Here is a 16,791-nt window from a genome sequence, read left to right on the forward strand (position 1 = left end):
CAGTGGTGTTGGGGCAGCGGCTGGCCTTCGGGAGCACTGGGGGCTGCCAGGAAGTCAGGAAGCCTGTCAACAGCCACTGAGTGACCAAAGGGGAGGGTCAGGGCCCAAAGGCCTGCGTCCTCAGCCCTCTCCCACCCACGAGCTCTCCTTCTCTACCATCGCCCTGCTCACCCAAGTGGTGGACTAGGAAGAGAAAATATGAAAAAGTGTTTTGCCTTCAAACTGGGGGACAGGCTGGAGGTTGGGGATAGAGATGATGATGTCGGTCAGTTTTCCCCAGACCTGGAGATTGCTCACTCAGGTGACGTCAAAAGAGATAGCTCTGCAATGTGGTGTGCCACTTACCGTTGATCTTGGTGACGGGTGACCGAGTGTCCAGCTGAGAGATTCTCTCCGTGAACTCTTTAGGAAGCCACTTCTGGAAGGAGAAGTTTCCATGAAAGCCCCGAGGATGGCCAAGGCCCCCACGGGGCTGCTTTCTTCCTTTGCTCAGACTGGTCCCTTGACCTCTTCTTCCAGAAATCCACTCCATCCTCCAGAGCTCAGCCAAACTACCTCCGCCGTGAAGCCCTCCTGGACCGCCTCCTGCTCAGTGCCAGCCACTTCTTCTGCACTCTGTCAGCAGTCTTGACTATAACTGGCCCACACCAGCTCTTCCATGGGATATGGCCAGTGGTCTGTGGTCCTTTTTTTCTACTCTGGTCTGTAAGCTCTTGGAAGTGATCTCAGAATTGCCTCAACAAGATGCTTTTGAACTGATCTTTGTTAAATTTTATTAGTGGAATCACTCAGAAAAGTGGTGCTTGTACCCAAGAATAGTTCCTAGAATGGCTGGGAACGCCATGTTCATTCACATATTATCATATCTTTTGGGAGACAGCGAAGTTGTGGTCAATTGCAAAAAATTGCCCTAAATTCCGCCCCTCCCTGTATACATGCCCCTTTCATGCCCTCTTACTCTAACTCTGGGCTTGGCCATGAGACGAGGCCAATGTTAGTAAACAGGATATAAATAGAAGTCTTGAAAAGTATTTGGATGATTGAGCTTGCTTGCTTTTGCCCTCTGCCAGATGCTGAGAATATGCTAGAGGATGAAAGACACATGGAACAGAGATGAATCACCCTGGTCATTCCCACAGAAACTGTCCCAGACTAGCCACAGCCTGCTGGCCCCTGGCACATGAGGGAGCCCAGCCAAGAGCAGCAGGACCCATGAGTTGACTCACAGCTGGTGGCCAATGCATGAGTGAGCCCCGATCAGCTGAACTCAGCCAAGATCAACAGAATTCTCCAGCTTCGTGTGCTGAATAAGTATCTCTTGTTATGTGCCCAGAAGTCGTGTGGTTGTTTGTTATGCAGAATTCTTATAGAAATAGATAATTGGCATAGACAGTGGAGGTAGAGTTGGTTAAAAGGGAGAAATCAGGATAGCAGGAGAATTGTATAAATAACTCTGGATTGAAAGTCAGACCTGGGTTCCAGCTCCGGTTCTGCCGATTGCCAGCTGCATGGCCTAGGGCATCTACCCACTCTAGACCTTTCTCCTCACCTGTGTGGCTTCTTCCCTGTTTGCTACCTGCCTGTTAGGTAAGAAGGAGAAGGACTGGCTTCCCCCAAAGTAGGGAGACTTGGCACGTGCACCTCTCACCCTGATGCAGTCCTGCCTCTATCGATCACCCCCATTTTCCAGCCCCAGTCTCAGCAGACATCTTAACCTCCCGCCCCAAGGCCTCACCTGTGGTGTCAGCGTCAGGAAGGTGACCTGCGGTGACGCGTTGGACAGCACCACTTTGCTCCTCACCTCTGTGCCATCTTGCAGCACGACTCCTTGAACTCGTCCTCCACTGCTCACCTGTACCTTAGCCACTGTCTAGAGCCCATCGGAATGAGGCCCCAGAAACCCCAGGAAGGAAAACGCAGGGTGGGTCTTGGGGAGTTCCACTGTCTGCGTTGCTCCTAGGCACTCACAGCTTCCTCATCCCAAACCCACCCTGCCAAGCTTTGCGGCTCCTCGGTGAAGCCTCAGCCCACTCCCACCAATGGGAAAGCTCAACCCAAATGTGCGTTAATGGTGGTGAATTCAAAGGAGACCTGAGTCCACAGAAAAATGGGGACCCGATTGACAGCTGTTCAGCCACAAACAGGCTGCATAACCTGAGCCCCTTGACTCCGAGCCCCGCCTTGTCCATCAGTAAAACAAAGGACCTTCCAAATCTGAGATTTTGTTCTATTCTGGAATCTTAGCCAATAATCAGGGTAGGGGGTACAGGGGCCATTCACCTTTTTGGTGAAGATACTTGCTCCATGCGCAGTGGCTGAGCTTGCGATGGCATCAGAGAGGGCACCCATGCCACCCTGGACGTAGCCCCAGGCCCCCTGCATTCCCTCCAGGCCCCCCATCACGTGATGTAGCAGCACGTACCTGAGGACAGACCATCAGAATCAGTGCCCGGAGTTTAATCAGTGGAATTTAATCTCCCCAGAGGTCTACATGCAAATGTTCCATCCCATCTTATATCTTCCGCCTCTCCCTGCCCCTCCAGCCCTTTGACACTAGCCTTTACATGAGCTCTAGGCTTTCGTAAGAGTCCTTTGCTTCCCCAGCCTATATTCTCTCCCCATGCAAACATGCCTACTAGCAACGACACGATGGTGATGCCCAAAACCACAGTTCCAGTTCTTTCCTGGGCTCCAGCCTGTATGCCCTGCTACCCACAGATACCTCTGTTTGGATGGTTTCTTGACAAGCATCTTAAACGCCTTCCTTTTCCCTATTCCCCAACCTATTTCCCCTTCGGTCTTCCCCAGCCCAGTAAATGGCACCTTCAGTTTCCAACAGAAACCCAGGTGTCAGTCTTGCCTCCTACTAGTTGCTCACCGCCTACATCCAATCAAGTGCTGTCAACTGTGCCTCCTGAAGAACTTTCCAACTCCCCTGCTCCCTGCTGCCTCTTCCCAGGTTCAGGCCACTCTCTTTTCTTCCTTGAACAGCTGCAGTAATGTCTTCCTAATTGGATCACCTTCTTCCAGTCTTTCTTTCCTGAAGACCTTTCTCCACGCAGAACCTGGAGCCTGACCTCCAGCTACGCTCCTGTCGCTTCTCTCCCTTCAAGCCTTCACTGGCTCATTGTTGCTCTTGGGGGAAATGGCCAGTCTCCGGAAATGGCCTCCAGAGCTCCTGCCGGCCCGTCAGCCTCGTCCCTCACCGTGCTCTCACGTGTACCCCACACTCCTACCAAAGCTAACCTCTTTCAGTTCTTCGAACGGGCCGTGTAGTTTCTCAACTCCTGGCGTTAGCACGTGCCGTTTCAGCAGCCTGGAATCCCCTTCCTCCTTTCTCTTTTGCTTAGCTAATTCCTCCTGTCCTTAGTCTCAGATTAAGCATCTCTTCCTCATGGAGGGTCCTCTGGCCCGAGACCACGTCATCTCCCTGCTGTATTTCCCTGATCATAACTCCCGGCACTCCACTCTCGTTACTTGTTCCGTATCGACCTCTCCCACAGGACTTCAGCCCCAGCACCTAGCACAGGCAAGTGCTCCATCAATATTTTTGAGAGAATTAATGAAGAAATAAATGACTTAACGGCACATTTTACAACCTGGGCATTAGCTAAGCCTCCCGGAGACCCACAGAGAAAAGAATAGGAAGCCCTAGCTGGAAGATCCAAATTGGCCGTTTGATCACAGAGCTTGGCCGAGGTGTGGCAGCTGCTGCCAAACCCCCTTTTCCATGGCCCTGGGGAATTTGGGGCTGGCTTAATGTGTGTTGAAAACCCCTTCCAAGGGGTGTTCTCATCTCTTGAGAGAAAAGCCACATTGACAGCTTTTAGCTGCATCTTCTGGAGCATTGGACATGGCCCAGCACTTGGCAGCATCCTCTATCCCAACACACGCACGCACGCACGTGCGCGCGCGCACACACACACACACACACACACACACCCTTTATTCTTGCTCCTACAGGGGCTCACTAAGCCATACCACAACTACAGACTTTCCTGTGTCTGACTGCCCCCTCCCGGATCAGGCTGTCAGCACACCCCCACTCACAAAGGGGAAGGCAGCTCCCCACCCTCACAAAGGTGTCTCTGTGTAAGGGTGTTCTGGAACCCAGGGCAAAGATCAGTGGGAGAAGGAGGGGCCATGGGGCTTCCTGGGAGGGGAAGAGACAGGAAGAGAAGTGAGCCAGAGAGAGAAGAGGAGAAAGAGAGTAGGATAAAGATCTTCGTGTTGAGATCTCACAGCGGGAGGTGGGAGAGAGTCTTTGAAGTAGTAGAGAGTAGTGGCTACAAAAGATTTTGGCGGGGGATGGTGGTCAAACAACTTGGGTTGCAAATCAGCTCTGCCACTTCCTAGCTGTGTGACTTTGGGCAAGATACTTCCCTTCTCTGAACCACGGCTCTCAGATGTTACCTTGAGGGGTATATGAATCATGCAGGACGTTCTCGGCTTCATGCTTGGCTGGCTGGGTGAGCTCAGTAAATGACAATTGTTATTGCTCTCATTGGGGAGTTCGCTCCACTCCTGCCACCCCACTTTGCCTCCCAACTCACCCACTCCCTGGAGTGTGGGGACTTATCATGGCTCCAATCACAGCATCTGTTGCTAAAGTGGCTTTTAGAGGTTCGGACTCAAACCACTGATCCAGCACCTGGGACAGCAAAATGGCAGTGAGAAGGGCTTAGGGGCCTTGTGAAGAGAGACCCCCCCTCGCTGTGAGGCCCAGCCTGAGGCTGGGGAACCCCTGACCTTGGTTATTGGAGCTGTGAGGACCTGGTAATACTGGGGCAGCCGGACTCCCAGGATGCGACCTGAAAGAGAAGATTCATAAAACATAAACTGAGACAGGGAAGAAGGAAAAGCTCTGATCTGTAATGGAACATCTCTGCATATCTGTTTATCTATAAAATGGGAGTAATATTTCATACCCCCGAGAGCTATTGTGAGGATTAAATGAGGTATGTAAAGCATTTGCAAGTTCATAGGCACTTAACACATTTTAGTTCTTAGCATTATTTTTGGAAAAAATTTAATTTGTTCCATATTCCTTTACTTTAAACTCTGTAAGGCCTGTGACCTGGGAGGTAGCTGGCTTGGTTAGTCCACTCCTCTGATACTGATTCAGACTATCTCAGACAGGAACCAGGCAGTAACACCTTGAAGGCAGGGGCTGTGATCTCCAGCCTCTGTGGCCCCAGGGCCTAGCTTAGTGTCTGGCACACAGCAGGTCCTCCATAAATGTGCATGAATGTTTACTGCACAAGGCTCTTTGGACTGGTAATCTGAGAGCCATTGTCCACTTTTGGCATGTGTGACAGATTCTACTGGCTCCAGTCCTTTGCCCTTCCCCATATCCACACACTTTACCATGTAACCGCAGTGCTGCCCACCTTAGTGGGGTTGACCTGCCCTGCTCCTTAATTCTGAACTCATTTGCATGATTTGCTTGGCCAGTGGAATGTTTGCAGACGTGATGCAAACAGAGGCTTGAAACTGGCCTGCACATCTGGGCTTGCCCACTGTGCTTCTGCTGTTGATGTCAGAAGGCCATGCCTGGACTAGCCTGAAGCCAAGAGGAGGATGAGACACACCTGGAGCAGAGCTGCCCTAGCCAATGTGCCCCAGCCACAAACATATGCGTGAGACCAGACCGGATCAGCTGGACCACGCAGATTCATGAGGAATAAATTATTTTCATATGCCACTGGAGTTTTTTTGTTGTTTGTTATGCAGTAATTTTGTGACCATAGCTAACTGGTTCAGTATTTGTCTAGAACATAGAGGGTAAACTGGTCTTTACACCCTAGAGGAGTGGCAGAAAAGAATAGCACACTTAGGGAAACTGCCTTTCTCATACCTATGGCAGAAATCAAAAATTGATCACAGAATTTTTTCTTGCTGAGTTCAAATTTAGTATCCTTTTTGTATGGGGCACCTCTTCAAATTCTCTTGGCACCTATCTCTTATTCTAGTAGTGCCTATGGTGACGAGCTCCACGTAGGCTTTGATCAGCTTCACACAGTGAAGCTGACAACTCACCTCACACTTGTAAGATGTGCCTCTTTATTTCTGCCCTGGGGCTTTTCTGGCACTGTGACAGGACACCCACGAAAACCACATGGCACCCACGGATACACAGCCCCATATGGGATTTAATATGTCACGGAGAAAGCTTTGACCAATGGAGGACAGAACGCGATGGATAAATGTTCCCCCTTTCCTCTCTTGGGGATGGTCCTCATGTGCACTTCATACTGCTTCCACGGTCCTCACAGGCTCAGCACTTTGTCACCTGTGGAGTGGCCAGCACAGCAGGACACCTTGGTGTCAACTCTCCCTCTCTGCAGTTTCACTCCTCCTTTCCCTGGGCCACCCTTCAAAATGAACGACTTGCACGTAAGCGTTTGTGTCAGGCTCTGGTTCTAGGGCGCGCCAGGCTAAGTGCTTCTCGTGACCGTGCTCCAGGCAGCCCCTATCAATGGACAGGCTGCCTCAGAATGTCAAGCAATGCTCAGTCATTGAGAAAATAGGCTCAACTCTGTGAAGGTCACACACGATGCCCTGAGGCCAGCACTTTGGACTTACCTGCCTGTAGCAGGGGTGTGAGGGTGGAGAGGGACTTGAGCCTTTGTAGCAGGGAGCCCTGCCTTAAGGCTTCCATGTCCACAGGGGCTGCATCCAGTAGAGGGTTAATGGCTAATGCCAAGCGATTCATGAAGGCCTCATATTTGGGAAAGGCCTGGAACAGAGCACCAAGTCAAGGCCCCATTGCCTAGACCCCACGAAGACACTGCTCCCACGCTCGGCCCTCCATGCCACCCCACGTGGCCTGCTGCACCTCAGCTGAGGCTCCATGGTTCCTCAGGACTCATGCCCAGCCGCGGCTTGGCGTGGCTGTGCTGAGTTACTCCCAGTCCTAGGTCTGTGTGCTGATATCAGCACTGGGGGAGGTCAGAGAGAGCCTGTGCAGAGGAAGAGCCATCCGGTGGTGGCAGGGAAAACCGGTTGATGCTGGCCAAGAACAGTAGTCAGCCACGGAAAATTGGCAAATATCTTAGGATGTGCTGTGTTAAACCAAAAACCATTTACGTGTTTCTTCTTTCTGTCCTGTCTGTCTACATATTACTGATAAAAGAAAGATCAGTTTCCTTGTATTTCAGCATGCTAACTGTTCTTCCCTGGTCTTCAAATCTCCTGTCCTCTTATCATAAGTAGAAACTGAAGCCTGCATCCCTTCACCCCACAAGCTCCCATGACAGAATTCATTTTGACAGCCTGGTTAGGACACCCACCCCTCCTTCACTGGATGGGTGACAGGAGCAGGGATGAATGCCTGTGCTATGGTTTGATTTTCAGCCCGGAGTTTTAAATTTTTGGTTCATCTAGACTCATGTATATACCCATGGAATTTTAATAACTGTTACATAAAAGTTCTGTGCCGAAGTACATTCGAGAAGTCTTGATAAAAATATAGTTAAACAGGTTTCTCTGCAGCAGGCCTTTAATATGACAACATGTAGAGACAAAACCAGAATTCAAGTTCTTTACTTTCTACAATGGGATGTGGCCTCTGCCTCCTGTTCCTACAGTTGCTAGCATTCCAGGCTACAGCCTCTGTCTTATAGGACCAGGGACCCAGCTTTGTCTTGAATCTTCTCTAGTGCATCTAAGATAGGCAGAGTTTGGAAAAGAGGGTGTAAGCAGTGGTCCTCAACAAAAGAGTCACTTTTTTAAAAAAGCAAAGCTCTCGAGGTGATTCTGACTGTCAGCCAGGTTTGGCTACTGCTAGTCGAAGAGAAATATTGTGTATCTGTGGTTCTCTTGGTCTCACCCAACACTAGATTAACGCAACAACAAAGCAAAACACATTAATTAGATTAGGTTCTTCTTATAAAAATGTCTCCACCAAGATATGAGTTAATGCTATGCCTTCGGCTTATATGTAGGCAGAGTACAAAAAATAGCCATTCAAAGAATCTTTTCATATCTGCAAAACCAGTCACACCAGGCCCATGACACTCAATAACGCGTAAAGCTACCCAACAAATTACTTAGAATGCAATCTCAAGAAAAAAAAAATGTGCATCTCCATCAGATGTGGGTGCTTTCTTTCACTAGACCTGCATGCCATCATGGACAAGCTCTTTCCTTAGGCTGTCAGGGAAATTGATGCCAAATCGAATGAATACTTATTACAACTCTCTGGTCCTAAATTCCTGATCCAGTTCATTCTATCTTTAATTGTCTCTGATCCGCCCTTTATCCTTCTTTTTGGCCTTTACGTGCTTTAATATTGATAACCACTTAGAGTTCTGTCCGAAAGCAGGAGAAATAGAAAGTACAGAGAGGATAAGTACATTCCAATGGATTCCCTTTTGATATTCAGTAGGTGGTCACCCATACAGTGGCCTCATATTGAACACACACAGGTTTGAGGGTTTCTGGTGTCTGCTGGTCTTAATCACTGACTTCCATCTCCTCTTCACAGTGCCCAAGATCAAAGGCTAGCACAGGTAGGAACCCGCCTAGGGCAGGGAGCGGGGTGGCCTGTCCAAGCCTCTGTGGCTTTCAAACATGTGCTCTAGGACAATGCCAACCAGGCCCATTTCCTTTCAAGAGCCTCCTCCAGAAGGAGTTAAAGGAGAAGATCAATCGCTGGTCAGTTTCCCTACCTGAGCATCCTTCCGTGAAAACTGGGCGATCTGCTTCTGGTTTTCCGCCATGTTTGTGCCTAAGAGAAGGGACCTGGGCACCTTGTTCCCTGTGCCTTCTTCCAGCATGGGGGTGAAGGAGTAGGGGTTTCGAAGATGAAGCCTCAGCCCATGTTTCTGCCGAACACAGACAGCACAAACAACAATTGAAGAGATCTGTGGCCTCTGCCCTTGGCCCCTCTCTGGTTGCAGTTTTGACGGTTTAGGTACCTGTGTGCACGTTACCAAAGCCCCAATTCTTATTTTTTAATATAAGTGTATAACAAGCTCTTTTCCCCCAGCACTCTATGACAGATCATATCACACCACACCACACTATACCATGCCAAGCTGTGTCACGCCATGCCACACCTAACTACATCAGGCCTCACCATGCCATACCGTGATGCCATGCCACGCCACACCATGCCATACCGTGTCACACCCCAGCACGCCACACGCCACACAGCACCATGCCACGCCACGCCATGTTACACCACAGCACGCTACACCACACCACACTGCCCTGTGCTGGGAACTGTGGGAAGGTTTACAGTGGTTACTTCGCAACTCTATAAATATATCATCCTCATTGCACAAATACAATAACAGAAGCTCAGAGAAGTTAAATAACTTGTCCAAAGTCACATTGGGAGGTGGATCTGAGTTTCAAAACCACATATATGTGACGCCAAAGCCCGGGCTCTCAGCACTGGTCTATAACTGCCTCCACTCCAGAAATAAGTAATTAAAATTTAGAAAGACCCAATAAAGCAATGGTTATGTCAAAATCCATACTTGCAATGTAGAAAAATGATTCACATAAAAAATTTTTATTTGCTTTGTAGACTCATTTACTCCAAGGGCACCTTAAACGGAAGTTCCTTTGATGCATTTAAAATATAATTTGATTTACAAATATTTGAGTAGTATACAGAACTTGCCAAGAGTACATCTCTCTTTTTTTTTTTTTAAAAGAGAATAATCATGTGAAAATTTGTATTCTGTGATTCTTAGTTTTCAGAAGCTAGGTTTTTCAAAAGGAGGATCTACGCCCCTGCCTCCCCCCGCTACATTCTGCCACTGTGCATAAGTGGTGCCTTTGCAAACTGCCTTCAGCTATAGTCTGGTATGGACTGAAAACCAGAGACCCGTTCCCAAGCCTGGTCGGTGACAGGCTCTTCCTCTCCTCTCCCTGTTTCTATCTTTGTCTCTCTCGGTCTCTTCTTTGAGCCCCTGACTTAGGGTTCAAAGAATAATTTCTTTAGTGTGTTTCTGTAATTATCTGGTTCAGAGAACTCATCTATATGAACCAGTGGCCAAAGAGTTGTGAACAGTGGCTCAACATCTTATTAATTTCAAACTTTCAATTTAAAGTTGGTGCTAAAGTGCACAGCAGCTTCGTATACAGATGGCACAGAGGACTCTTTTCTCTGAGTGGCGGGTGACAGAAGCAACGAGCGGGTAGAAGCTAAGTGGACTCCAGGAATGTGGTGACCGGGTTTACAAAGGAGGCAGTAAGGGGTGAAAGGAATCTGAAAGGGTCGGGGGAAGAGTTTGGTAAGCTTGTGGACCAAGGTTAAGGTCACTAAGAGAAGTCAACAGGGCAGACAGAATGCAGACAGAATGTTCTCAGGATCCACTCAAAACAGCCCAGGAGCCAGAAAAGGTGAAAGTCTCTCCTACTTCCTGCTGAGGCTGCTAAGAATGGTAACAGGATCTAAAGTTTAATCGGACTCATGTCCTAAGGTAGCTTTGTAAACTCAGAGGCACAAGGGTTCAGGCAGCTTCCCTGCCATAGCCAGACAGGACACCAGGAAGTGATGGGACAGCGGTGGCACCCCCGTCCCATGTAGGGTATCAGATCGGCTGCATGTAGGAACATGAGCCTGATGTTGACAAAGCTTGTCCATCAAAAGAAATCCAATTTTTATGTGAATTTTCCCAATTTTTAAGACACAAGGTGGGCTAGAAAAAACTCACGTGTGGGAATGTACCAAGGAGACTGTGCGAGACAAACCCTCGGACGGAAGAGAAACCACAGGCACACACATAGTAGGAGCCTTCAGCCCAGGGCAGGAAGATGGAACTACCCCCCACCCAACACCATCAGGCCACAGGCAGGAGAGCTCTACCTTCAGCTCCAGGTCGGTGTAAATCTGTGGCCTCAGCAGGCTGAGAAGGTAGGATGCTCGGGAAAATTTAAACCCTGAAACCGAATAAGATGAAGACAGTCACCAGTGGTCACCCCCTGCCACCCTCACACCACCTCTCAGGGCTCACCTGGGATGATCTCCTCAGTGACAGCTGCACCCCCGATCACATGGCGTCTCTCCAAGACGGCTGTGTTCACCCCCAGTCTCTGCAGGTAGGCGGCCTGTGGGGGCGGGGGATGGGCACACGGGGCCCTCCCTTTATCCCTGGAGGCCAACCTGCAGTCTCAGGCTCCTCGCTATGGGGCCAGCTTGCCACGCCTCGGCTCCTGCTGTTCCCCGCTCTGAGAATGCTGTTCCCCGCTCTGAGAATGCTGTTCCCCGCTCTGAGAATGCTGTTCCCCGCTCTGAGAATGCTGTTCCCCGCTCTGAGAATGCTGTTCCCTGCTCTGAGAATGCTGTTCCCCGCTCTGAGAATGCTGCTCTCCTTGCTTCCTAAAGCCACACTTTCCCAATCGTCTTCTGAGATTGAACATGACTGTTCCTGCCCTTCCACTTCCCAGCAGAAGGTGACCGTCCTTCCTGCCAGGCCCACGTGACTCTGTGAACTCAGGCCCATCTCCTCCAAGCAGGGGCGCACCTCGTCCCTCCTCACAAGCCCTGAGAGGCGGCACAGCGAGCTTGCGTGTGCGCGCTGAGCTAGACTGCCAGCTTCTCCTCCTCTTTCTCCGCCTGGGCGCCTGCTCCACCTGGCCTCCGTTTCCCCATGGGCGAAAATAGGGCTGATCATAATAATACCCGCTTTGCCTGCTTTGCAGGGCTGCTATGAGCTGGTTCTCTGGCACACGGAACATGCTCAATAAATGAAGCTATGGTTATAACACGGTTTTATTCGGGGGAACAAATGATGCAGGAGTTTTACTATGTTTTTTCTCTAGCACTTAGTGGGAAATCAATAAATATTTCTTGAATTAAACTAGTCTCGAGTCTACAGATCTAAAATGCTGGTCCACCCACCGCCACCACCACCAAGGTGACAATGGGGATGGTGCCGTTCAAAATTCAGACTTTTAAAAAGTTCACATGGCAACTACTATGTGCCGGACACCGGAGCGGATCATCTCATTTAATTGAGCCCAGCCCCCTTGAGGTAGGCACTATAATTCTTCCCATTTCACAGATGAGGAAACTGAGGCTCAGTGAGGTAAATAGTCTCCTCGGACACACAGAGCTGATGAGTAGAGGTGTTGGGAATGGAACCCAGATGGTCTGGACCCAGAATCTATACTCCTGACATATCCTGATGAGAAAGGAAAACGAGCAACCCCAACTCTGGGGAGCTGGCCTGGCCCTCGGAGGTGAGCCGTGTTGTTCTCCTGTTAGAATGAACACCTCGGACCAGGGGCGTCTGAGAACATCTAGACTGGGACAGAGCAAGCCCCCTTTGCAATTTTGTCTAAGCACAAATGCAAACAGGATCTTTGGGCCACCAGCAAAATGCCAAACACTCCCCCTCTGGGCCGAGCGACTCCCGCTTTTTCACCAGCTGCCACTCTCCTCACACCAGTCTCCCCTCCCTACAGACGAGATTTATCAAGATGCCCAGCCACAGGATTGTGCCACTTCCTGACAGTGTCCAGTCCAGAGCAAACTCTACCCGCTTCCTCAGACTCTCCCTCAAATTATCTGACCAAAGTGAAAATCCAAGAATTGGTTCCTCCTCACACCCTCTCACTGAGCCACCCCAGGGTTGCCGTGGTGTGCATTTTTTTTTGTTGTTGTTGCAAGGAGCTGCCAACCAAATCGGTTGGGGGGTGGTGCCCAGGTGGGCCTCTAGCTGGGGCTGGAAACCTCCAGCCATGAGTCCCCATTTGTGTGAGGCTGCATGTGCCAGAACTGTGAAGCACATCACCTCTTCCCTTCCCAACGACTCTGAGGATGGACGTCTTTAGTCTGATTTTACTGTGGCTCAGAGAGCCTAAGTGACTTGCCTTACCCTTCACAGACAGAAGGTAGCAGAGTTGGGAGACAAACCCAGGTTTATATTAATATAAAATTGATGTTTCAATTACCGATGGGTTGAGTTACCGAGTATCTCCTTGCAAAATGTTCAAGAAAAATTGGTAAGTCAGGGAAAGTATTCAGATTTAACACATCTCATAGTTTCCCGACATTGCTAAGTCCCCTATATTGGTATTCTAGAGCTGCCACTGCTTCAGGAAGATGTTCTGTGTTTGTCTTGTGGCCCGAACACCCTCTAGCATGCCCTATGGCCTCCTGGGGGTACAGGGACTCAGGTTTGAGAAATACAGCCTTGGGCTAACCGGGCCCAGCTCAGATTCAGATCTCCTCTGCTGGACTGGCTTCCTTGCTGTCTCCAGGGTACACTGGGGACTGTGTAGCTGCTGTGCTCTCCATGTTAGTATACAGCCTAGACCCATCTGGGAGCACCGGGCTCTACACACAAGCATTGCCTGTAATCTGGGATCATAGGGCCCCACCCAGCTCCAGTTACCTGATCCCCAGGCTCCAACACGTCTTCCAGGCTATGCCAGTTATACACTTCCCCACCTTTTCATCATCCCACCTCTGAAAGTTTCCTGACTCTCCCAAGGTCATGAGGGAAGTCCATGTGCATTAAGGACATCCTCTTTAACTACTGCTAATGTCCCTTTGACCCAGCCACTCGTCAGCACCAGAGAGAGGGGACTAGCCTGACTTTCCTTCTTTCCTGTGGCTCCTGAAGGCCACAAACCCAGGGGCCAGGGAAGTGGGGCAGGGAGAAGGTACTCACAGCCACCAGCCCGTTGTGACCTGCAATGAGACAGAGGAGAGGGTTGAAAAGTAACACTGGTCAGTGGGAAGACAGACACATTCCTTGAGGACCGTGGCCACCCAACCTTGTCACTAGGCCTGTGAAGATCTTGGAGAGGTAGCAGAAACTTAGGGGACCCCTAAAATCCATACCTGGATATTGGAACAGCATCTAGCTTGATGCTATAAAATACCTGGTCTGTGTAGAGTCAGAAAACCTTGGTTTTTGCCCTGTCATGAAAAATGTCCTGTCATCCTGACTTGGTCAGAGGCTCCATGCTGGAGTGAGGGGCAAGGAAAACATTTATGGTCATCAGACAAAAGCTGTCCCATGAAGCCTCATAATGCTGAGCTTTCGTCATTCGGGGATCAGCAGGTGACCGTCAGAGGAAGAGTCAGTTTACTTGGCAAGGAGGAGAAGGAAAGCGTGGCTAATACGCTGAAGTACCAGATGTACCGGGAGAGCTGGTGTGCTGACGTCCGGCGTAAAATCGCTGGCCACCCAGGTGAGCACTGGTGGTGTGGACAGTCGCTGTCAAGCCTGGCTTGTTTTGCCAAATGTGGTTCATAGTAGAGCCCCGGAAGGCTTTAGGCACATGGGTTTGTTTTTGTCAATCTCCAGTATTCTCAAAATAAAATGGAAACAGTTCAAAATGAAGTAATTAAACATATACAGCTTCCATGTGTGTTAGAGTCGCTAGTATGCTTCAGGGGTACTAGCGGATTGGGCCAACTTACCTATTTTACCTATAAAGTTTCTTTCCAGAAATCTTAGGAGGGCTGCCCCTGGGCTAAGAGCCCTAAACTTGGCTTGGGATCCCCATGTTCCACGCCAAGACCACTGATAGTGAGTGCCTCTCCAGCTTTGAGAAGCTTCAGGATCACCTGAGAACTCATGTAAACGCCCAGATTCCCAGACCCCTCGCCAGACACTACTCAGCAGGCTGAGGGCGGGGCCTGGAATGCGGTTTCTCACAAGCAACTGGGTCATTCCGATGCAGGTGGTCTCAGACACACACACCGAGCGCGCGGGCGCTGGGGCTGAGCGGCCTCCTCTTTCCTTACTCCCGGGAGAAGGTGCAGCTGCTGATGGAGAGTCTCCTTGGGCGGAGAACATGCCCCGGTCATTTTCAGGGAGGGGAGTCCGGCCTTGTCTGAACCACTTGGTGATAGAAGGGTTGCTCTGTGTCTTCAAAGATGTCAGAAGATGACTATGTTTTCTGAGCAGCGACCCGAACCCAGTGTTGACTCAAATAAAATGCTCGACGATAATTTCACAAACATTCATAAATAGTGGAGCAGCGGTGACCCACATGATGGATTTCTTCATAGCTGAACTGATTTTATTTTAAAATCTCCACATAGAAACTGCCAGGATTTTAGAGATGACTGAGCCAATTTCTCATCCATTAAAAGACGCTCTACCATGAGGTTTTCAAACCTCTGTCGCCATGATCCACGGGAAAAAAATGTATTTTACGCTGTGATCCGGCACACCCCCCCACATAAAAGTGTAGTTCACAGACACAAAAATTTCATGAATGTCAACCCTTATCATGTGATAATCAAGTGATAATCTATTTGATTATATTTCATTTTTTTAAAAATGCTGGTGGCTATGCTATTTTTACATATTTTTGAAAATTATCTTAAGGAAAGTTAAAAAAATATTGCTGGATGAGACTCATGGGTGGATTGCAATCTGCTGTTTGAAAAGCCCTGCTCTCAAATACATACAACTACTTAAAGGCCCACCATCTTGGGCTCAACTTGGCTTCTGCTATTCACCAGACATGATCCTGGGAGAGTCACTTAAACCAGCCAGGTGCCTCAAGTTTCCTCATATGTAAAACAGAGAGGATTCTGGGACCTCTCGGTGTTGCAGAGAGAATGACCGATAATATATGTAAAGCCCTAACCCTTAGCAGATACTGAATAAATGGTAGCTATCTGTCCTTTAATTACTGCTGATTATAAATCTTGGAAAACTAATAAAGGCTTCCAGGCAACTGGGTTCCAGTTCAATTATCACACATAAGCCCACCTATGCACGAACACATCTCAAATGACAAAGGTCGAGGATCCAATATCCCAGGACCCTCCTTCCTCCACCACTCCCCCACCCCTAGTCCTGGCTGAGCCCTTCTGTGGCTTCTGGTGACCTCCCTTTGCCCCTTGAAGGGACCTTAAGCTAATCTCCAGGCCTGACTCCTGGGATCCTTAGGGAGCTGGCACACCGGGCTCTGCAGGGAAGCTGCTCTGAACGTGGCATCTAGACTGTGGGCTGCAGCCGCCTGCATTGGATCTACTCAGAGTGTTGGTTAGATGTGCTATCTCCATAGTGACTTTCAATCCTCAGAATCCGAATCACCAGGAAGTGCATTTGAATGAGCTCCTGGGTCATTCTTAGGCATATTGAGTCGGATAACTAAATCAGGGTCATCTTCTAGGCGGCTTCCAGGTACTGATGTTACTTCAGGGATACAGAGATGAGACCAAGAGTCAATCTCCCTGCCAGGAGACAGCGGGGATGAGTTGTCCCAAGAAAAAGGTGGGTAGGGGGCTCTATGAGGCTGAGAGGGCCGGGTGCTCCCATTTACTGAGCTGTCAGGGGGGCTGGAGCAGGCTTCCCCAGCCCAGGTCACATGCAAGCCGTTGTCAAACACAACCATTGTTAAAAATTAAAGTGTATAAACTTACAATGAAATAAATTATATTAAAAACACAGGTAATACATACTCAAAACTTGCCGCTTTCTAATTATTTTACTTCATTTTACTATTATCTATGCTCTGGTGGTTATTTTTTCTCTACGTAGTGCCGCGTCCTCTTTCTATCCTACTGCGTGACAAGGTCCGGAGATGGGGACAGAGGCTTCAAGGAATGCATCGTCAAGAACGAGGACGTGGCACGTGTTTAGGGATAATTGGTTTCTTAGGAACGATCCTATTAATAGGGGGAATTTGGGTAGCACAAATTCTAGTAAGTGTAAACGCTGTACAAGTGGATTTCCTCAAAATTGGCTCTGAGGAAAATGTAGTAAATTCCCTGCGTATGGAATCAGCTCTAGTCACCCTGACGTGTCCAGAATGCGTAAACCCTTTATTTGAACAATTATTAAGAGAAATTCCTTT

At 49.2% G+C, this 16,791-nt stretch overlaps 1 protein-coding gene across 1 annotated transcript in view; it reads right to left on the reverse strand.

Annotated features, from left to right (window-relative positions):
* The window catches only part of PYROXD2 (pyridine nucleotide-disulphide oxidoreductase domain 2), a 27,332-nt gene that overhangs the window by 6,066 nt on the left and 4,475 nt on the right, over nucleotides 1–16,791 (reverse strand). The window contains exons 2-12 of the mRNA XM_011374030.2: nucleotides 13,638–13,657; nucleotides 10,974–11,067; nucleotides 10,826–10,899; nucleotides 8,673–8,828; nucleotides 6,586–6,739; nucleotides 4,750–4,811; nucleotides 4,554–4,651; nucleotides 2,281–2,422; nucleotides 1,736–1,870; nucleotides 346–418; nucleotides 1–76 (exon numbers count right to left, since the gene is read on the reverse strand). Coding sequence (XP_011372332.1) covers nucleotides 1–76; nucleotides 346–418; nucleotides 1,736–1,870; nucleotides 2,281–2,422; nucleotides 4,554–4,651; nucleotides 4,750–4,811; nucleotides 6,586–6,739; nucleotides 8,673–8,828; nucleotides 10,826–10,899; nucleotides 10,974–11,067; nucleotides 13,638–13,657 — 1,084 coding nt within the window. The remainder of the gene's footprint in view (nucleotides 77–345; nucleotides 419–1,735; nucleotides 1,871–2,280; nucleotides 2,423–4,553; nucleotides 4,652–4,749; nucleotides 4,812–6,585; nucleotides 6,740–8,672; nucleotides 8,829–10,825; nucleotides 10,900–10,973; nucleotides 11,068–13,637; nucleotides 13,658–16,791) is intronic.

The sequence above is a fragment of the Pteropus vampyrus genome, unplaced genomic scaffold (genome assembly GCF_000151845.1).
Source record: "Pteropus vampyrus isolate Shadow unplaced genomic scaffold, Pvam_2.0 Scaffold238, whole genome shotgun sequence".
NCBI classification, from domain to species: Eukaryota; Metazoa; Chordata; class Mammalia; order Chiroptera; family Pteropodidae; genus Pteropus; species Pteropus vampyrus.